The 23967-nt window shown below is 41.9% G+C and overlaps 1 protein-coding gene across 6 annotated transcripts in view; it reads right to left on the bottom strand.

Annotated features, from left to right (window-relative positions):
- The window catches only part of smap1 (small ArfGAP 1), a 275166-nt gene that overhangs the window by 141439 nt on the left and 109760 nt on the right, over positions 1 to 23967 (bottom strand). For all 6 annotated transcript variants that reach the window (XM_060926022.1, XM_060926023.1, XM_060926024.1 and 3 more), the window contains exon 4: positions 11633 to 11708. In XM_060926022.1, the coding sequence (XP_060782005.1) occupies positions 11633 to 11708 (76 nt within the window). The remainder of the gene's footprint in view (positions 1 to 11632; positions 11709 to 23967) is intronic.

The following is a 23967-nucleotide window of genomic DNA, read 5'->3' as shown; positions in this document are numbered from 1 at the left end:
GCAGGCCAAGGCTGCAGGAACTCCTGAACGCAGCCTCAGACCTCACCTTTGCACGGGTTCCTGTTCCCAAGAGGAGTTAAGTGAGCTCCAGAGACTTCACAACCCATGCACAAAGGGCACCTTTTCACCTGTTTGGTCAGGATTCTAACAAAGCTGCTTAGTATTCTGTAGATAAAAAGGTTAGCTGAATTGAAGACTATTTTCCATTTTATTACACCAGATGCTTTAACATGCTTATCCAGTGTGCCCAGTCCACCCTATTTGTGAGCAACCGACGTGCACCACCATGACGCCCAACCTGGTTTTTCACTTGCGATCAGTCCAAAACAATGAATTCAGGTTCAATCTGTGCTGTGTACCAACAATTCATGAAAATTAAAAGATCTGTTAAGCCTAGGTCACAACCGGATGTACGATTTTTTGGCGTTTCCCAAATCGCTGCGTTTTTTTTGTTCGTGGAGAAAGACGCATGTTGGCCGTAAGTTTTTCTTGCAACCTGAAAAAACGTAAGCGCCCGTAGAGTTTGTTTGACATGACAAAGAACCTCTGCGGCCGGTCTACGGCTCGAAAATCAGCACGTCACACGCACGCCCCCTGTGCGTTTCTTGCACGTAGACCGTAGGAGCACGTACGGTACAGCCGGTTGTAACCTAGGCTTTAACGGAGTATTTGAAACAAAACAAATTAGGACAGAGTGCTCTTGTCCAGCACTGTACTCTCTCCACTATATGCCAGCGAGTGGGAGGATGGCATAGTTACAGCACAGCTAGCTAGAACACCCACACAAAAAGGTGTATGCACGTGTAGTCACATCATTTTGTTCATAAGTGGCCCATGGATGACCGCCGCCAAAGAAAAGACGAACATTCGTTCATGTGGGAGCGGCAGGTAAGCCAACATTACAGTGACTGACTCTTTCTCAGATCACCAAGCTGGCTAGCTAGCTATGACATTGTTAACATTTTATGAAGGATAGAACACAAGGCATGCTTTATTATACTTCTATTATCAAATAACATACTGTAGATTTTGTTCAGAATCATCTGGGTGCAAACAGCCAACATGCAAGTATTTCCTCATCGAGATGCTTCTCGTAAAATGTAAACGATGTTGTATTTAGCCATCCATCCATAGATAGTTAGCCAGCAATGCTATATGAGTAATCTGTGGTTGGTAGAAGAGAGCAACTGGACTTGCTTGAAAAGTCTTGAAGACGTTTCGCCTCTCGTCTGAAAGGCATCCTCAGTTCTGTCGGTCTAATAGGGAGTATCCAGTATTTATCCTCTCATGGATCATCATAGAATCCGAATCAGAATGCTGATGGCTGCATTGTAGGTGGCTGATAGATGTCATAGACGCCCACCTCTGTTCAGTGATGGTCGTTCCAGGTTGACAAAAATGAACGATCCTCTCTGGCTAAGATGTCTGACAGTTTTCTGGAAGTCCTCTCATACTTGATACTCCCTATTAGACAGACAGAACTGAGGATGCCTTTCGGACGAGAGGCGAAACGTCTTCAAGACTTTTCAAGCAAGTCCAGTTGCTCTCTTCAACCAACCACAGATTACTATGTACCTGGACGACTGAGTATCTTCACAGAAATGCTATATGAGGAAAGAAACTGTCCATTTAACATGAGCCAACCTGCAGCTTTCACAACTCATGCCTGCCTCTTCTGTGGCAATATGCCTGGGCTGGATAATGTTTTGACTGCGCTCTACCTCCACTTTCAAAATAAATAAATTTTAAAAAAAGTTTAGTCTCCATGTTTATAAAAAGAAAAAAAAAAGCAGCCATTTTGTGTGACTGTGCAAGTAATTGTAAGCATCTGTGCATTTATAAATTTCAAGCTTATCACCATCCACACCTTCTGAAAGAAAAAAAAAAAAAAAAGTGTAAGGGCTGTTTTACAATCAATCAGGGTACAAAGTTTGTGTCACAGGGGTCCAAAATTCAAATTGATTCAAACTGGTTCTTGTACCAGTTTTTAAGTGAAGGACAAGTTAAAGAACAGATTTCAGGTAATTTTTTGACATGTGTGTATGGTAGTTTTGTGTAATCTGTTATAAGATGAAGATAAAGTGTAGCTTTAAGCAGGGCTGGGAGAAACAAATGAAGTGATTCTCGGAGAGGACTTTTTTTGTTTTTGACAATTCAGAATCCACTACTTCCATAGTGCTTTTAAATACAAGGCTGTAAGCTTTGTGTTAGTTGTCTCTAATATTTATGTCCCAATATCTTGACCACATTTTAGGATGAAAATAATCATTTTAGATATGTTATTTTATATTGAAAAATTAGCTGTCTCGGAGAGGACTTTTTTTTGACACAATTACATACTAATTTGATCAAAATAGTCTGAAAACTTACTGGCATTCAACATTAAAACTTAACTATGGTTCCAATGATATGGAACCAAATATTTGTTTTATGGTATAAAGCAGGGGTCACCAAACTTTTTTCTCTGGGGGCCACATTGTCGTTCCTGACTGTGGTGGGGGCCGGGGTCGGGTCAGCTATATAACATAGAATTGTATGACCCAGACAAATATGACCACCAGCAGGCCTCATTGTGTAGTAGAGATTACTAGCCTGGCACAGCCATCCCCACTACTATACCCACACTACTATATCCCCACTACTATACCCACACTACTATACCCACACTACTATATCCCCACTACTATACCCACACTACTATATCCCCACTACTATATCCCCACTACTATATCCCCACTACTATATCCCCACTACTATATCCCCACTACTATATCCCCACTTGATTCCTGGCACATATTTGTTTATCTTTACTAGTGGTTTGCAAAAGTAGTAATTGAGTCTTCACACTGTGTTTTAATTTGAATTTCCACAGATATTCCATTTATTTATTTTCTAATAAAAATAACATCAAAGCTGTCAAGGTAAGAAACATCTGCCTACTGTAGTTGAGGTGATTGACACTGGCAAAGGTGAGTGGAAAATTATAAATTGTAGGTAGGCCTGTTGATATTATTAATAATATTAATTGTGTGCAGCACTTAATAAAGGTCAAATAAATAGGCCTATAAAATAAATAGATTAAAAAAAAAGTGAAATTATAATAATATGAGCAATAGATCACAGCAGTTGTGCTGTGTCCTGCACGTCATTGCTCTTATCCATGGCCAAAGCAAAAAACTCGAATTCTGACGCTCTCTCATTCAGCTGGTCAGACACGTTGTCCCCCAAATCTTCGGTTCGCCTGGTCATAGTAGGTGCGGAGAGACTCACCGCGTTGAGCGCATCCTTCTTGTTGGGACACACCTCCTCGGCCACAGCAAGCATGCATACTTTAACAAAGTCCCCATCAGTAAACAGCTTTCCATGGGTAGCTAGTAGGTGAGCTACCTTATAGCTAGCTCGGACAGCAGCCTGGTTGATCTGGGTTTGGCGAAGGAATACATTCTGTTGTGCAGCCAGTCCACATTTCATCCTCCGAATCCCGTCTTCTCTTGTTTGCCCTCGCAAACTAGCATACTCTTTGTGGCGGGTTTCGTAGTGACGACGCAGATTATATTCTTTGAAAACCGACACACTTTCTTTACATACAAGACAAACTGCACAGTCCTTACACTGAACGAAAAAATAATCGGTGGTCCACTGTTCTTTAAAAACTCTGCACTCTCTGTCAGCTTTTCGCTGACCGCTAGCCATTTTGCTGTTCTGAACACTGACAGTTCTCTGCGCGTGCGCTGCCTGGCACTGCTTGATCACGAGCATATGACGAAAATTCGGAAAATATGAATAGTTCATTTTATAACTAAATATCAATTTTAATTAATCAACAAAATACAAGATGCAGACATGTTATTTGCCAAAAAGCAATTAAAAAATAGGTCATGACCACTTTTGGGGATTGCCTCATAGGGCCGGTTCAAGTGGTGAGGGGCCGGAGTCGGCCCGTGGGCCGTAGTTTGATGACCCCTGGTATAAAGAATGATTTAAGTGCATCCCTTTTGGAGCTACCTGTGGTCAAAAAAGCACTTTTTCTAAATGACACAAGTAATTTTGCTAAATATGACATATTGCCATACATTCACCAAAAATAACGTTATCACCAATTTTTTTTTTTGCATGGTAAATGGAGCTATCACAGGGCTACAATAAACAACCAAGTTTATTTAGTCAAGCCTTTTGATATTGAAGATAATAAGTGCTAAATGTGATTTTTAGCTTGCGTACCCTGATTGTAAAACAACCCGTAATAGTTTACGACGTCAACATGGCTAACTTCCGGGGGCGTCGTGGCTCAGGTGGTTAAGGCGCCATACCATGAATGCGGGCGACCCGGGTTCGATTCCGGCCCGAGGTCATTTCCCGATCCCTTCCCGTCTCTCTCTCTCCCGCTCATTTCCTGTCTCTACACTGTCCTATCCAATAAAGGTGCAAAAAGCCCAAAAAAAATCTTTAAAAAAAAAAAAAAACATGGCTAACTTCTGGTTTAAAAACAAAAACACCTTCATCGGTGATGAATCTCACATACTGGGTAGTTAAATTCAAACTACTTACAGTAAACTATTTATATTAAAACATTCCGTGAAATCAATGCATCACTGTATCCACTCAGCAGCAACTTTAATAGGAACTTGTTCTTGATTCTAAGATTCCTGTTCTTGGCTGGCAGGAGCGGAACCCAATGTGGTCTTCTGCTGTTGCATGCTGAGATGCTTTTCTGCTCACCACGGTTGTAAAGAGTTGCTATGAGTTACTATATCCTTCCGGGCAGCTCGAACCAATCTGGCCATTTTCCTCTGATCTCTCTGATCAACAAGACATTTCCATGCACAGAACTGTCACTCACTCAACGTTTTTGTTTTTCGCACCATTCTGTCTAAACTCCAGAGTCTGTTGTGTGTGAAAACCCCAGGAGATCAGTAGTTTCTGAAATACTCAAACCAGTTCATCTGGCACCAACACCCATGCCACAGTGAAAGTCACACTTTGAGATCACAGTTTTTCCCCCGTTCTCTTTGAAATGAACATTAACTGAAGCTCGAGTTGTATCTGAATGATTTTATTCATTGTGCTGCTGTCAAGGGATTGGCTGATTAGAGCAGCCTCTCTCAACCGGGGTGCCGTCTGGCTTCATTAGGGGTGCCGTCAAAAAATATATATTCTAAGCATTGAAATAAATAAAATGAATTAAAATTCCAAAAAACGATAGTTACACTAATACAGATCATCACCGCCTCATGCATCATCAAAATGTGTCTCACAGCCCCCTTTCACATGTCACAACGTCACTGCCGGGGCCAGCGTGACTGCGTATATTTTATATGGGGGTGCCTTGAGAATTTGCATACTTCTGAAGGGTGCCGCGACTGAAAAAAGTTGAGAAATGCTGGATTAGAGAACTGCATAAAACAGCAGCTGTATGCGTGTTCCTAATAAAATGGTTGGTGAGTTTTGTTTTTTTTTTTAAATGTTTTCTGTACTACTGTATATGCTAGGCTAACCACAGATAGTTTGGCGCTCCAAACACAAAACAAAAACCAGCAACCAAAACTGATGCACAATGAATCATGGGAAGTGAATCTCCAATTAGGAATGAGGTGGACAGTTAAAATTCCCCAAGTTTGGAATGGATATACTGCATTATGATAAACTCATCGCATACTCATTTCTCGATTAAGCTAATTACATTAAAGGAACACCACTCAAAATTAACCAAACAGATGAGGTTAAGATGAGGTCTCCATCGGTTTAGTCAGTGAAGCTCAAGACCCAAGTGCTTTTAGTACAGCAGAGTTTTTGCCAGGGCAGGCATCAAACCCCCGTGTCTTCTGGTGTCGACATGAGAACTCGTACCAACTGGCTGCTCGGAGAACGGTCAAGAGTATCTTCACTGTCCTGTCTTTCTTCCTAATGAGCTTGCATGAGCTTTTCAGCTGACTGTCATTACCAGCGTTACCTAGTTAGCATTCTTAGCTGTAAGGGGGTTGGCCAGCATTACATACGGTATTTCTACGAAGGCAGTTCATCCAAAGCATGACTTTACCTGGAAACATCGTTAATTTTGGGTCAAACTTCAGCTACTTTGGGCAGTAATATCTTTATCTTAGAAAAACATTGCCAAACTTTATTCTAGTTTTCGCATGTTTGTCATTAAGTTTTTTGGAAGTTTGGTGTAATTCCCCCCCCCCCCCCCCCCCCACACACACACACACACACTGTAAAAGTGTCTAAGGGGTAATTGAGGAATGAAGAGGTGTTGAGGAGGAGGATTTATAAAACAGACGAGGCTCATGGAAACACAGACGAGCATTCCGGCCCATAATCCAGTTTTACAAATGGTAGCATAGTGGTTAGCACCTTCACCTCACAGCAAGAAGGTTCTGGGTTCGAGCCCAGCGGCCAACAACGGCCTTTTTGTACGGAGTTTGCATGTTCTCCCCGTGGGTTTCCTCCGGGTGCTCCGGTTTCCCCCACAGTCCAAAAGACATGCAGGTTAGGTTAACATGGGGCAGCCATGAGCAGAGGTTGAGCAAAGGCACCTAACCCCAACTGCTCCCTGGGCGCTGTAGCATAGCTGCCCACTGCCCTGGGTATGTGTGCGCGCGCTCATTGCTCACTTGTGTGTTCACTGTTTCAGATGGGTTAAATTTCACTGTGTGCTTGAGTGTACCGGTACGTGTGACAAAAACTTCCTTCCTCGGGTTTTCTCAGTCATATAATACACGTGCTGATGCAGTTATTTCAATAATTTATTTTTTTTAAAATCACGTTCTACTTTTTGTCTCTGTCATTTGTACAAGTAAGAATTTTTTTTTAAATTAGCTATTGCCCCTTTAACACCTTCGGACACAAGGAAAAATGCTATGGAACTTCATGTGTACAATTGTACACATGTCTGAAGGCATTAAAGGGCTGATGACACGAACATGACTCTATGCAATTTCTTAAATAAACTATACAACATGGCAAACATGTTAGATTTCTGTTATAATTACGTGAAAAGAAGCTGTTACGCAAATATCCAACTTTTAATTGCACAGCGCAAGAAAACTGGGTCCGTGGCTCGCGGCCATGTTGTGATGTCAGCGGAAGAACACGCTGCGGTTCACTGGCTGTTCTACTCTGGTTCTACTCAATGGAAATGGCGCATGAAAACGCCAGTGAACTCTCTAGTGCTAGGTCTTCCTCTTCTGGGAGTCTAGAATTGTGTTGATCTCTTCCGAATAGAATCTATGATAGCCTACCCTCTTTACCCTTTGCCTCACGTTGCTAGGCGGCAGTTACATGAAAGCCGCAAGCTTTCACAAGCAAATACATGACTGATATCACGCCGACTTTATGATTACATTTATGATTATCATGTAGAATCTATAGCTCTACGTACCTTTATCTTATGTCGTTTCACAACACGTTCTGACAGGAGGACTGTCTTTGGATCCGGCATAGCTACTAGTAGACCCCCTCCGGAATACTGGCAGTGTTGCCAGATTGGGAGGAATCCCGCCCAGAATGGGCGGTTTCAAGTGCATTTTGGTGGGTTTTGAACATATTTTGGGCTGGAAAACTTCAGCAGTATCTGGCAACAGATAGGTGGTATGCATGTCATCCTCAAGCTTGGGTCCTCTACCAGAGCCCTGGGAGTTTGAGGGTTCTGCGCAGTATCTTCGATGTTCCTAGGACTGCGCTCTTCTGGACTGAGGCTTCAGATGTTGTTCCTGGGATTTGCTGGAGCCACTCTCCCAGTTTGGGGGTTACTGCCCCAAGTACCCCCACTACCACGGGGACCACGCAACCCTTGACCTTCCACATCCATTCCAGCTGCTCTTTCAACCCTTGATACTTCTCAAGTTTCTCATGTTCCTTCTTCCTGATGTTGGCGTCACCTGGGATCGCCACATCTATCACCACCACCCTCTTCTGCTCTTTGTCCACCACCACTATGTCCGGTTGGTTAGCCAGGATCTGTTTGTCAGTCTGGAAGCTGAAGTCCCACAGAAGTTTGTCCCTGTTGTTCTCAGCCACCTTCTGTGGTATGGCCCATTGGGACTTGGGTACTTCTATTCCATACTGGTTGCAGATGTTCCTGTATACTATCCCAGCCACTTGGTTGTGCCTCTCCATGTACGCTGATCCAGCTAGCATCTTACACCCTGCTACTATGTGCTGGACTGTTTCAGGGGCTTCTTTGCACAGTCTGCATCTTGGGTCTGATCTACTCTGGTAGATCCTGGCCTCTATGGCTCTTGTGCTTATGGCCTGTTCTTGTGCTGCCATGATTAGTGCCTCTGTGCTGTCTGTCAGTCCTGCATTATCCAGCCACTGGTAGGATTTCTTGATATCAGCCACTTCCTCTATCTGACGGTGGTACATGCCATGTAGGGGTTTGTCCCTCCAGGTTGTCTGTTCCTCCTCCTCCTCTGCGCTCTCATCAGGGTTCTGCTGCCTGAGACATTCACTTAGCAGTTCATCCTTTGGGGCCATCTTTCTGATGTATTCTCGGATTTTCGATGTTTCATCCTGGACCGTGGTCTTGACGCTCACTAGCCCTCGGCCTCCCTCTTTCCACTTAGTGTATAGTCTCTGGGTGCTGGACTTGGGGTGGAACCCTTCATGCGTGGTGAGGAGCTTTCTAGTCTTGATATCTGTGGCTTCTATCTCCTCCTTTGGCCAGTTTATGATACCAGGGGGGTATCTGATGACTGGTGGTGCGTACATGTTGATGGCTCGGACCTTGTTCTTACCATTCAGCTGACTTTTCAGGACCTGCCTTACACTCTGGAGGTATTTGGCTGTGGTTGACTTCCTTGTGGCCTCTTCATGGTTTCCATTAGCCTGTGGGATGCCAAGGTACTTGTAGCTGTCTTGGATATCACCTATGTTGCCCTCTGGTAGGTCAATCCCCTCAGTCCGGATCATCTTGCCTCTCTGAGACCATCCGGCCACACTTGTCCAATCCGAATGACATCCCTATGTTATCGCTGTAGATCCGGGTGGTGTGGATCAGCGAGTCTATTTCTCGCTCGTTCCTGGCATACAGCTTGATGTCATCCATGTAGAGCAGGTGGCTGATTGCTGCCCCACTACGGAATCGGTACCCGTAGCTGCTCTTCGTGATGATTCGACTGAGGGGGTTCAGGCCTATGCAGAACAGCAGTGGTGATAGCGCATCTCCTTGGTATATGCCGCACTTGATGTTGACTTGGGCAATGGGTTTTGAGTTGGCCTCTAGGGTTGTCTTCCACATTTCCATTGAGTTCTGGATGAAGGTCCTTAGGTTCCTGTTGATCTTATACAGTTCCAGACATTCCAGTATCCATGTGTGTAGCATTGAGTCATAGGCTTTCTTGTAGTCAATCCAGGCAGTGCACAGGTTGGTCTGTCTCTTCTTACAGTCTCGGGCGACTGTTCTATCAACCAGTAGCTGGTGCTTGGCTCCTCTGGTGTTACTGGCAATCCCTTTCTGTGCTTCGCTCATGTATTGAGCCACATGCTTACTCATTTTTGCCGCAATGATGCCTGACAGGGCCTTCCATGTTGTGCAGAGACAGGTAATTGGCCGGTAGTTGGATGGGATGGGTCCCTTCTGGGGGTCCTTCATGATTAGGACTGTCCTGCCTTGGGTTAGCCATTCTGGGTGGGTCTCATCCCTCAGCAGCTGGTTCATCTGTGCTGCTAGGCGTTCATGGAGTGCAGTTAGCTTCTTCAGCCAGTACGTATGGATCATATCGGGGCCTGGTGCTGTCCAGCTCTTCATCTTTGACACTCTTTCTTGGACGTCTGCCATTGAGATGGTTACTGGTTCTTGTTCTGGGAGGTTGCTGTGGTCAGCTCTTAGGTCCACTAACCATTGGGCATCGGTGTTGTGTGATGCCTTTCTTTCCCATATGTCTTTCCAGTATTTTTCCACCTCAGCTCTTGGTGGGTCTGACCGGTTGTTGTTCCCCTGCCACTGAGAGTACACCTTGGCTGGTTCAGTGGAGAACAGCTTGTTTATTCTCCTGGCCTCTCCCTCCTTGGTGTATCTCTTCAACCGGGTGGCCAGAGCTGTTAGTCGCTGTTTGGCAGTTTCGAGTGCCTCTGGTATGGAGAGTGAGTTGTACTTCCTGGGTGCCCCTTTATTCACCATGTTCCCTTTCTGTAGTTCAGCTAGCTGGCTAACTTCTCTCCGTGCTGCCTTTATCTTGGCCTCTAATCGTCTCTTCCATGGTGGATACTGTTTATGTCATGTCCCGATCCACCTTGTGTCCAAGCATCTCCAGGATTACTGTTGCTGTACTGTGTATCAGCTTGTTGGTCTCAGTGATGGTTCTTGTGGAGATTGTCTTCAGAGCAGCATTCACATCTACTAGTAGATCTTCTGAAGGTACTTGGCAACTCAGCTTCGGTATTCGTCGGGGGCTCCAGGTTTCCAGTTGGTTTTCGAATCCCGGTCGGGGCAAAACATCATCCAGTAAGGGTCCTTAGGCAAGACCTCTCATGATATATCAGCCTACCTCAGGAATGAGTGAAGACATAACTGATAGAGTCATACCGGCTCAGACGTCGCCCGGGTCAACAAGGTCTGCGTCAGTTGCTAGGGAACCAGGGCAAACTGATGAGAAATTGGCTACTGGAACAAGACATCGATGGACGAGGACAGAAAATACGGATTTGCTGGAATGCTACTATACAAGCAATCCCAGAGAGAGGGGAGATATATATATATATATATATATATATATATATATATATAAAATAAATAATAATACTAATAATGACAAACTGAACACCTGTCGCATCAACAACAAACTGGTAAGTTAGGAGGAAGGTTCTTTCGCTGACGTCATATAGCTCCTCCTCCTCTTTCATCTCCTGGGTGCTGCAGCCCCGTCAAATTTGCCTAAATAGCCGCGTTTATCATAACTTGTAAAATAGGCGCCTTCGTGAATTAATATATGGATCATCGGGAATTACTTTTTATGTTATAAAACATCGCCAAAGATGTCAAAAACGTGTCATCAGCACTTTAAGGTCATTATATGTTTATTTTGTACTCTAGTAGAAAATACTCCACTTATTAGGGGTTTTATTAGGAAAAACATGCCTCCAAATCAAGCTAAAAGCTGCAAGAAAACCACTTTTTTCTTTTGCCACACTGCACAGATCTTCTGCTCAGTGTGAACACTGAGGGATATACTGTATATGTAGAATTTGGGTTTTTTTAAGCATCCAATTAGAGTGCCTGACAGTTTAACAACATTTGCTAAGCTCGTTTTTCTGGCGCGCCCTAGAAACTGAAGGCTTGGTGTGTGTGTGTGTGTGTGTGTGTGTGTGTGAGAGAGAGAGACCTGTCTGTCAAGCTCTCCAAAGAGCTATATGATGTTGGAGGCCTCTGTGATCTACAGACTGAGCAACACACATTTTAACTACTTCTGTTTTGCCTTGAGCAAACACCTCACTGAAATCCAGATTAGACACAGACCATCATTTGATATTCAACTTGTACAATTGGACACACCAGGCATTTTCACAAGGACCTGTGGGAATCCTGGACATTAATAAGGCATTCAAATGATACATCAAACATTCAAAACAATGCACTGAAGGACATTTCTGCAGCTTGCAAACTGCGATGTGAAGATGAACAGGTTGTACTTACAAAAGAGTCAGTGGCTGCGTTTTTGTCGTAGTACTTCTTCTTCTCATACTTGTCCCTGATGAAGAACTCTACAGCTCTGAGAGCTTGTTAAGGAAGAAAACTCTGGGTACAATTCACCTGCAATGCAGACAGAGATCAAGCGTGTGCTCTCCCCCACATACACACACACCATCTGCAGCCTTATGCCATCCTTAATTAGAGTCAGAGACTAAGGAAGTGTGAGAGAGCACAATCCGGTTGTCACAATGCCACAATTTTGACTTTTGATAGTAATATGATTCTTGAAACGAAAACATTACTTCAGTCAAAAATGATTAAGCCAAAATTCTCACTCTCACACACACACACACACACACACACACACACACACACACACACACACACTCTCTCTCTCTCTCTCTCTCTCTCTCACACACTGGATACCCTAATATTCAGACGGCTAGCTTTGAAATCACAATTCTCATTTTTCTGAATACTAAGCTCTTCAAGAACATAAATTAAAAAAAAAAAAAAAAAAAACCACCCGTGACTAAATCACGTGGTCAGTGTCACTACACAGGAAAAGCAGTTAATCATACGCTTGAATCAGACGCTCAATGAAAGCCATGTGATCTGCTGAATCTAGGTCGAGATGCTCGTCAGCCAGCTTTATCACCAACTTGCACTTCATGGTTCGCTTGGAGTTGAAGGATTTATTACACCATTTACATTAGTGGGTTCTTTACTGTCTATTTTCTTCATCTTCAAGGGAACAAAAATCTCAGAGAATCTAAAAGAAAATCACCTTGATAACTTGTGCCACAATGTCATAAGGTATTGACCCACTTCAAGACTGATGCCACTGCGAGGGGCGAATTTAACCCTGCAGAATCTGAGCAAGACACAGGGTGACACCCAGGTACCAACAGCATGGACTTCTTAAACCCGGGTTTAGCCACAAGGTCACTCTTGTGGTGTCCTCTGGAGACCAACGTATGCAGTGCTACCATCTTGGTTTGTTTTCGCTTAAATGATCACCATGAAGGCCTTTCAGTGTAGAGTTTGCATGCTCTCTTCATGCCTGTGTGGGTTTCCTCCAAGTGCGCCTGTTTCCTCCCAGTCTAAAGACGTGGATTAGGTCAAGTGGCTAGTGTAAACTGCCTACAGGTGTGCGCGCGCGTGTGAATGGCTGTTTGTCTCGGTGTTAACCGTGCAAAAGCCGATTGAAATGCAGCGCTGAACTTTACTGTAGTGCTATCATGGTAACTTTTGATACCTCATGCAACTTTATTGAAGAGAGCATAAACATGCCTGGTGAGACTTTCAGTTAACACGCCATCACCTAACCATTGCTCTCTGGCTCAAAGCCCCTCGTCCTCACCTCCATGTATCCAAGCTGATTAAAATTAGAGTTTGAAGGCTCACTTTGTCTTTGGACAGCATCCTTGCTGTGGCTAGCAAGCTTTAATTGGCATCTTACACTTGTTAGTGTGCAAGATCCTGCAGGTCTGGCCTCTGTTCTGTATCTTTGCTCTCTATACTCATTAGCAGCACCAAAAGTCAAGACTTTTAATGCTGCTACTGGTCTCAGTAAGAGAAACAATAAAAGAGAAGATGGGTAAAAGAAAGATTTTATAGAAAAGATACTCAATTAAAAAGAGTAAATACATGGAGTATAAGGGCAGAAAAAAAAAATGCATGTCTCTGATGACAGAGAGACCACAAAACAGACAGGCACACTGGTCAGACAACCATGAATATTTGGAGCAAACAAAATGTTGAAGGCAAAAGCTCCTGTGGCATTACTGGATTTGCACATTGATGAATCTTTGATCACGACACACTTGAAAATGTGATAAAGATGGATCAGGGGCCATCACAGCTCAGAGGACTGAGGAGAAAGAAAAGGAAGCAAAGTAAAATGAAAAAGAAAAATCAAGAAAGTACATACACAAAGTAAGGGAAAGAATCAAATCAGAAAGAGGAAAAACATTTTAAAAGAAAGTAAAAAAGACAGACATGAAGAGAAACAGACAAACAGATGGACAGGAAAAAGTAAAGAGGAAGTGTGTGTGTGTATATATATATATATATATATATATATATATATATATATATATATATATATATATATATATATATATATATATGAGTGATTCCACGCTTATGGGTACTGAAATGGGGACATGAACTTATTTTTAAAAATTCACCTAAAACCATTTCTTTTTTTTACCATCAGGTCACAAAACATGTAATCTTTAATGAATGATATGTTAAAAGATAACTTTAATTTTCTGAGATGTAATAAAAACATATTTATATGCCAAAGTCAGAACGTAAAAGAAGTGTTGTGGACATATATATTCTCAATTTTAACAATGTAGAATTACTTTTTGAAACATAGGAAGGCGATGTTTTAGCAAATATAATTAATAAACATGTGTAGTAGAATAAACATACACATTCTTTCAATAAGATTAACATGGTATATAGCTAGATTGTAATTCATTTGTAACAGACGCGAGATGGACAATCGTAACAGAAGTAATGTAACAGACATCATTTTGGAACTCATAGGCTTGACTTTGGCATATAAATATGTTTTTATTACATCTCAGAAAATTAAAGTTATCTTTTAACATATCATACATTAAAGATTACATGTTTTGTGACCTGATGGTAAAAAAAGAAATGGTTTTAGGTGAATTTTTAAAAATAAGTTCATGTCCCCATTTCAGTACCCATAAGCGTGGAATCACTCATATATATATATATATATATATATATATATATATATATATATATATATATCTCACACACATTTATTTATCTCACACACACACACACACACACACACACACAAGCTCATATACCATGAGTATAGAAAATCAAAATGGCGGAGTGTGTTGCTGAACCAACAGAGAACGAAATAAAAACCATATTTGAAAACAAAACCCCTAAAAATAATAAAGCAAAAAAATATAGAATCAAAAAGTACTTGATGGTAAGAACGCATCTAATTTTTCAAGGATCACCACCAAATTTTTCACAAATTGCTACCGTCACGTCGCCAGTTTCTTTACATTCTTCGCGGAAATGATTTTGCTGGACATTTTGTATGAAAAAGTTTTTATTTATTGAATTTGCAAAAAATAAAAATGCTCCCTTTCTCCAAATCCAGTGAATGTGGATAGAATAAAACCGTTATTCCACTCAATCTCATCGTACATGGCTTACAGCCCATCAGCTCATGTAAGACTCAATTTCATGGAATCACACACACATTAAATAAAAGACACCAGACAGAGAGAGACAGAGAGGTCCGAGAACAAACACTCAAGCCAAGCAGTTCTCATGCAAACAGGTGACTGAGAAACAGTGGAAAGAAGGAAAGAAAAGGAGTTTTGCAAAATCTAAAAATCTAGATTTTTAAGGAAATCTAAAGCACCCTAACATTCCTGAGAATGGCTGACAGAAAAGTACTACTCTCTGTACTGGAGGGAGGACAAAAGAAATGAGGAGGTCCAGGCTGCTTAGCCTCAAGTCTATAAACTGACAGATAGTGAGTCATCCAACAAGCAGCACTCTTCATGACGACTGCAATTATCTACAAACTACTTTAAGGCCAAGTTTACATTAGACCGTATCTGTCTCGTTTTCTTCGCGGATGCACTGTCCGTTTACATTAAAACGCTTGGAAACGCCGGGAAACGGGAATCCGCCAGGGTCCACGTATTCAATCCAGATCGTGTCTGGTCCGGTGCTGTGTAAACATTGAGAATACGCGGATACGCTGTGCTGAGCTCTAGCTGGCGTCGTCAATGGACAACGCCACTGTGACATCCACCTTCCTGATTCGCTGGCGTTGGTCATGTGACCCGACTGTTGAAAAACGGCACGGACTTCCGCCTTGTATCACCTTTCATTAAAGAGTATAAAAGTATGAAAATACTGCAAATACTGATGCAAATACTGCCCATTGTTTAGTTATGATTGTCTTTAGGCTTGCCATCCTTCCACTTGCAAGTGGTAAGTGACGCGCATGCCCGATATGCACTGGAATCACACACACAGTGGCTCAGTCCCGAATCACTGCTCGTGCACTTCACTCGCGCGCTCTGAACTGCGCAGGGCCGGAGTGCGCACCCTCCAGAGGGCACTCGCTGTTCAGGGTGGAGTGATTTGGAGCGCAGGATGCCTGCGGAGCCGAGCGTATCCGTGTATTGGCACTGCTGTGTACACGCGAATCGTGTATTGGCGCTGCTGTGTGCACGTGAATCGTTTTAAAAACGTTAATCTGATGATCCGCTGATACGGTCTAATGTAAACCCCACCTAACACGGAATTTCAGTAACATGCGGTGTGTGTGTATATATATGAGGGTCTTCTGTGCCATTATATTTTCAGAGTTTCCCGAAAACACGTGTAATTCTGAACCTCAGTTTAATTCATTTTTTCTTGTGCGATAGCAGCTCCAGAGTGGAGCAGTATTAAGTCCACTGACAGTCCCGCTGATTGCTGTCGCAATAATATTTGATCTTGAAATTTGTCTGTGAATGCCATTCATGGGCAAGATTAAATACATAACACAAACAATCATTCCATCCCGTTAAAATACGTGACTTTTTCCCAGGAACTGGATGCATTTTTAACTGGAGACACTGTTTATCTTGAAGGCTTAAAAGAAACCAAATCTGATTTCAATTAATATGATAATTACAGTTAGGACAATTCATGAAGCAAAAGATTGGCAATATACTCCATGTCATCTAATAGCAATCACGTTTCTTTAGTCTGCATTTTCTAATCTCCTTTTTTTGAAGATTAAAAGTAGGCGCTCGAGTTTAAATGTGTTATTTTATAAAACCCATCTCGGATTACTCAAGAAAAAAAAATCAGGCAAATTAATGCCTTAATGTGAACTACATACTACTATTAGTTTTAATAATCTAACAGTCTGTCCAGAAACGTGACGAGTGCTACTGTGAATACGGAGAAATTTGAATTCAAGTCTGAAAACAACCCCAAGTCATTCAATAGATTACATTATTTCAATTTAACTAAATTCTAATACTGAAACTAATCTACAAGCTACGGCTTTAAAAACCGTATAATTATTTCATCAACAATCCACAATAAACCAATGGACAGTGATAAAGATCATGAGAGGGGAAAGAGTGGGACAGAGGTGGACTGCGCTTCAATTTATTCATTCAAGTCTCCTGCTTTCCATAGTGAGCACATCTTTATTTCTGATACAATTTAAATGAAAAGTCAAAGGCCAAGAACTGTATGAAGAAGGGTGAGCGCGAGAGTGAGCCCAAGAGGCAGACTGAAATAACTCTGCTCAAGAAAAAAGGAAGGAGAACAAACTGGGCAAAGGAACACAGGGGGGGGGGCCCACAGCAGCAGAGAGAGGAAGAGAAAATGCTAAAGAGTGCTTCAGTGTGATAGCAGTCGGGTTTCCATCAACCTGCTTAATGCGCAATTTGAAACTGCAAACTTAAAATAAATAAAAACCCAGGTAATGAAAACACGTGAATTTTGGGGAAAAAACAAACACAAACACCCTCAGATATTGCAAAAAATATTATGCTTGCATGAGGTGGTTGTTTAGAGGATTCGGCAAAGCACTATTTTGCAAAAATGAAATGGAAACTGTTATTCGCTATTGAATAAACGCTACCACGGCTATCGCTGTGGATGCAATCGATATCGCAGGTCATATATCAGGTCTCAGAGATCTGAATAACTATCACAAAAGGAGAAAAATCACACATCACTCAATGGAAACACAGACTGTTCAGAATTGTGCTTTGACTACTTTTATTTAAAAATAAATAAATAAATAGCTTCTACTTTGCACAAAAGTGCAGCCTAGACTACGTTCAGACTGCACCCTGAAACGACCCATATCCGATTTTTTTGCCCATATGCGACCTGTATCCGATTTGTTATTGACAATCTGAACGACACGGATCCGATTTTTTTCACATGCGACCCAGGCCGCTTGGATATGTGGTCCTAAATCCGATGCATATCCGATATTTTCACATGCGACTGCAGTCTGACCGGACAGGTCGCATTCATGCGACCTACACGTCATCAACAAGAGACAAACGTCACTATTCTGCGTTGGCTAATCCCGCCTCTTTGGTGGAAAACAACATTTGTACAGTTTCCAGAATTTAAATAGACTTTTATAGAATTGATCAAGCTAATGGTGGATTTGGTAGGGACCTGGATGTTAAACCATCCTGTATTACAAAATTATAAGATTGTTCTGGAAATTTCCAGTAATTTGACACCTTCGGTCTCATTAGTCTGCTGCCCACATTAATCAGATTATTGTGTGAGTTACGCCGCCGCCACAAAAACCACATCGCCAGGTCTCGCTTCATCTCCATAGCAAACTGCACTGGTGTTTCTGCACCTTGAGCCAGCGCTGAGAGAAGTTGCAGAATTCAGCTGGCTATAAACAATCTAAATAAATATTTATAAAAATGTAGAAAAAGTTTATTAATATGACGAAATAAATGTGTGCAAATTATTAAGCCTGAATTAAGTTTGGTAATACAGCGGCCGTATCCCAAATGACTGCCTACTGAAGCTCGAGTGCACTATATAGAGTTTAAAAATCCATTACTTCCTAGTAACATGTAGTGCACTTATATAGAAATTAGAGAGACATTTAGGAGTCAACCCTCATTACCAGGCTACACGTTTTCATTTCAGTTCAGAAACAAAAACACACACGAGACCTCACACTTTAACACTAACCAGATAATTAAACAAACAAACAAAAAATCATTAAAAACATGAAGAGTGCGCTTTTTTTTTTGGTTTACGTATTACGTAGATGTGCTTATTACGTGTCAATTTGTGCATGCGGGACACTTTTGGGTCGTTTTCCGTTCATATTGGAGATCGCATACAAGTCTCATATAATTGGTAATGTGAACGGCCTAACAAAAAAATCGGATTTCACAACAAATCGGATATGGGTCGTTTCAGGTTGCAGTCTGAACGTAGTGCTAGAGTCATGGACAAAAGATAAATACTTCTCTATCTACAGCAAGAGTGCTCCGAGAGCACAATATCCCCCGCTGGCAACTAGGCCATAACTCTGGTAAAATGCGACTGAATTGAACGAAATTGCAATATGCGTATTACCGACAAATAACAAAGAACCCTGCCAAGTTTCGTGAAATTCCTCCAAAAATTGTGAGAGGCGTTGATTTCAGAAGGCGAGCTCCCTTCCTGGGACGGACAGACGGACGGACATCACCACGACATAATCTCCCTTCGGGCCTTTCGGCCAGCGGGGGATGAAAAGGCTGCTTTTCATTACATATCTTCTCTTGACCATTCACAATGCTTACGTAAACCGGGCAAGTCTTCTGTTAGTGGGATCATTAAAAACACGAGACAAGGAGCAGAGGCACAGAGTGCATCATCTGGCCGTGGGGGGAGTCTATGACATCAGATGTCAATCTCCATTCGGAAAATCTCCGTCTCTGAATAAAGTGAGTTCTATCGGAGGCTTTTTCTGGAAGAAGCTTCACTTTCCTGATCCAGATTAATCCATGTTGACTTAAGAATATTGTACTGCAGCGGTCAGCATAGAAATGAAGTGTTTTCCACACCTACACCAAACACTAGAGCGGAGATAAGCAGGGCTCCTGCCAAGGAAATTCAATTAAAGTGTGCAAAGGCTCCAAAGAAGAGAATATGGAATTAGCTGCACTCCCATACACACCCAATTAGGCCAGCTGTGTGTGATAGACTGGAGGAGGAAAAAGCAATGCCAAAGAAGAGACAAACGATACAAACAAAGGAGAGAGGTGTTGCTATTCCAGGCGTGTGCGCACATGTGCTTCACCTTCTCACACAGTATGCAGGGCCAACTCAAGGTGAAAGAATTAACTGTGAAGCCTGCATGTCGCTGTGCATTAAAATACTGTAACATCCTGTAAGGCACTCGTATCTGAGCAATAAATCTGAGTGAGGAGTCACTAGACTCTAGTTTGCCTAAGGTCACTGAAACTCTCCTGTATATGTACATATATAAAAAAAAAAAAAAAAAAAAAAGGGGGGGGGGGGGGGGTAGATACTCTACTCTGAGCTCAGAACATTGTCATGATACAGCCAAAGTACTCTGATGATATCCCCTTCAGACACAAGGAAAAATGCTATGGAACTCTATGTGTACAATTGTACGCATAATCCGGTACGGAACAGAATGGGACAGAACAGTAGTGTCACGTATTTTAATGTGAGGCCACGTGTCTTGAAAGTACAACCCCGATTCCAAAAAAGTTGGGACAAATTACAAATTGTAAATAAAAACGGAATGCAATAATTTACAAATCTCAAAAACTGATATTGTATTCACAATAAAACATAGACAACATATCAAATGTCAAAAGTGAGACATTTTGAAATTTCATGCCAAATATTGGCTCATTTGAAATTTCATGACAGCAACACATCTCAAAAAAGTTGGGACAGGGGCAATAAGAGGCTGGAAAAGTTAAAGGTACAAAAAAGGAACAGCTGGAGGACCAAATTGCAACTCATTAGGTCAATTGGCAATAGGTCATTAACATGACTGGGTATAAAAAGAGCATCTTGGAGTGGCAGCGGCTCTCAGAAGTAAAGATGGGAAGAGGATCACCAATCCCCCTAATTCTGCACCGACAAATAGTGGAGCAATATCAGAAAGGAGTTCAACAGTGTAAAATTGCAAAGAGTTTGAACATATCATCTACAGTGCATAATATCATCAAAAGATTCAGAGAATCTGGAAGAATCTCTGTGCGTAAGGGTCAAGGCCGGAAACCCATACTGGGTGCCCGTGATCTTCGGGCACTTAGACGGCACTGCATCACATACAGGCATGCTTCTGTATTGGAAATCACAAAATGGGTTCAGGAATATTTCCAGAGAACATTATCTGTGAACACAATTCACCGTGCCATCTGCCGTTGCCAGCTAAAACTCTATAGATCAAAGAAGAAGCCATATCTAAACATGATCCAGAAGCGCAGACGTCTTCTCTGAGCCAAGGCTCATTTAAAATGGACTGTGGCAAAGTGGAAAACTGTTCTGTGGTCAGACGAATCAAAATTTGAAGTTCTTTATGGAAATCAGGGACGCCGTGTCATTCGGACTAAAGAGGAGAAGGACGACCCAAGTTGTTATCAGCGCTCAGTTCAGAAGCCTGCATCTCTGATGGTATGGGGTTGCATTAGTGCGTGTGGCATGGGCAGCTTACACATCTGGAAAGACACCATCAATGCTGAAAGATATATCCAGGTTCTAGAGCAACATATGCTCCCATCCAGACGACGTCTCTTTCAGGGAAGACCTTGCATTTTCCAACATGACAATGCCAAACCACATACTGCATCAATTACAGCATCATGGCTGCGTAGAAGAAGGGTCCGGGTACTGAACTGGCCAGCCTGCAGTCCAGATCTTTCACCCATAGAAAACATTTGGCGCATCATAAAACGGAAGATACGACAAAAAAAGACCTAAGACAGTTGAGCAACTAGAATCCTACATTAGACAAGAATGGGTTAACATTCCTATCCCTAAACTTGAGCAACTTGTCTCCTCAGTCCCCAGACGTTTACAGACTGTTGTAAAGAGAAAAGGGGATGTCTCACAGTGGGAAACATGGCCTTGTCCCAACTTTTTTGAGATGTGTCGTTGTCATGAAATTTAAAATCACCTAATTTTTCTCTTTAAATGATACATTTTCTCAGTTTAAACATTTGATATGTCATCTCTGTTCTATTCTGAATAAAATATGGAATTTTGAAATAGAGGTCTGCGCGGGTCGGATTTTTCAGTCCCGCTCCCGCCCGCATTGTGCAGTCCCACTCCTGCCCGCAAAGAATTATGATTTTCAGTCCCGCTCCCGCTCACAAAAAAAATTATGATTTTCAGTCCCGCCCCCGCCCGCAAATCCCGCATGATGCAGACGTTCGCGTTATTTCTCAGGAAAGTTCTTGTCTTGACACAGCGTGATGGCGCCCCGCCCCCTACTTTGAGTGGATTTGAGCATAAATATCTACAGCTCACGTTTGTTATTGTTTACCTTGTTTCTGAATTCAGCATGTAGTATCTCTAATAATAACTAGTGCTGTCAAACAATTAAAATATTTAATCGCAAATCACACAATTTTTATCATATGAAAAACCATTGTAATTCTCTGATCAGCATAAAAAAGTGAATAGGCTTGCTTTGTACCAATGGTGTGTTTTTTTTTTTAATTGCAAAGCAGAGCTAGTAAAAGAAGTGAATTGATTTCCTGCTTGCGTTAGTCTACAACTTTAATCAGAGAGACAGGTTACACAGTGACGGTAGGCTCGACTCAATGCTATCCCAGAAATCCTTCCTGTAATATGCAAATTTGGCTGTCCAATCAGAGGCGGCCAAATTTGCATATTACAGGAAGGATTTCTGGGATAGCATTGAGTCAAGCCTACCGTCACTGTGCAACCTGTCTCTCTGATTAAAGTTGTAGACTAACGTAACAAGTAAATCAATTTGCTCATGGTTCTCTTGCTAGCTGGGTGTGAACTGCGAGTCATTAGAGTGATCAATGGCAAGTTTAAAATGCCATTTCTCACTCACTCAATCTGACTTTCTCTGCAAATTTAGGCATCTTAAAATGTTTTTATGAATGCTAAATAAAATGCCCAGCACAAATTATATATGATAGACATAAATTAATAATTTATAAATTTTATTTCAAGCACGTTTTTAGTTAGCGGGACTGCAGCTCATCACCGCTCCCACCCGCGCCGCATATGTGCACTCCCACTCCCGCCCGCGCGCGCATATGTGCACTTCCGGTCCCGCCCGCAATGAGCTTTCAAAATTTGTCCCGCGCCGCACTGCTTTGCGGCGGGTCCCGCGAGACTCCCGCGGGAGTGCAGGGCTCTATTTTGAAACTTCCACATCATTGCATTCTGTTTTTATTTACAATTTGTACTTTGTCCCAACTTTTTTGGAATCAGGGTTGTACTGAGCAAGGCCCTCTGGGCTGAGGTCAGTACTCGAGGCCGAGGTCAGGGTATTTCACCATACGGACCGACCTTAAGCTGGTAAATAATATTTATTTTTTCTTTACCAAATTCGAACAGAAAACGAGAACGCCCGAAAGGGAAAACCGAGCCGAGCCGCCATTTTGAATCCTCATTCATGGCTGTAATGCAAATTGCTTCCTCCTCGGTACACAAGTGAACTTCCATGGCAGAAAAAAAACAAACAAACAAAAACAAAAAGCAAACTACATTTCACCGCCTATGTAGTCCCCTATTTATACAAAATTGAGTCATTCAGGATTCAGCCATGTTTTTGCTCGGCGTTAGCAACAGTTAGAGGATTTTAGCTTTCTCCTGAAATGTTTTCTTTTATTTCTTCTTCTTCCTCAGGGTAGTAAAACTCGCTTTCGCTGTGAACACTGTCGTTATCGCTATCCAAGCTGTAAAATTAATGCTATTCTCCTGAGAAATGCTGGCAAAAATTTATAAGAGTTTTGATAATCTTATAAAGAAATCTTATTTAAAAAACAAAATGTTGACAAAAAAAAAAAAATTATACTATGTATGTTGTGAATGAGCGAGTTGCCAGAGGTCCATAACCGGGATCTGTAACTGGGGTCCGTATCGTAGGATACGGACACGCTCGCTAGCCAATCAGAGCACAGGATTTGATGGAAACCGGACTGCAAAAATTAATTAAATAAATAAATAGAAAATTTATATTTACTTATACTTATATTTACCTTACGGGTTTTTATATGCTGTTGCATCCCATGTATAACAAGTGTTCCGTCCCGCAATACCATTTTTGTGACATTTACCTAATGTAATTTTTTGTTCCAGTTTCACAGAGACATCCGTCACGTCCACCATTTTATTAGGCCACACCAATTTAATTAGTTGGTTCTCGTTTTTTTTTTTTCAGGAAAAATATGAAGCGAGCGGGTGAAATAAAAATAAAATTTAAAAAAAAAATGCTCTGATGGTAAAATTAGTGGTGGAAATCAGGGATGCAAACAGTGCGCCTTTTGGCGGATGCCGCCTTTTTCACAGCTGAATCGCGCAGATCCGATTTTTTTTTTTTTTAGGGGGGGCGTTGGAGTTTCTGATTATAATTTCCAAGTAAATTCTGTATTAAAATTATTAAATAAGCAAATCCGTTACAGTCCATGAAACATAGGAAGTATAAGGATGAGAAAAAAAAAAAAACCAGTAAATCGGAAAGCTGCGCACATTTGCACGAAGCTGCGCAAATGTGCGCAGCTTTCAACGATTTACTGTTTTTTCTCATCCTT

Source organism: Neoarius graeffei, chromosome 7, assembly GCF_027579695.1.
Source record: "Neoarius graeffei isolate fNeoGra1 chromosome 7, fNeoGra1.pri, whole genome shotgun sequence".
NCBI lineage: Eukaryota > Metazoa > Chordata > Actinopteri > Siluriformes > Ariidae > Neoarius > Neoarius graeffei.
Note: the sequence above shows the minus strand (reverse complement) of the source record. Positions and strands in the feature narration are given on the sequence as shown.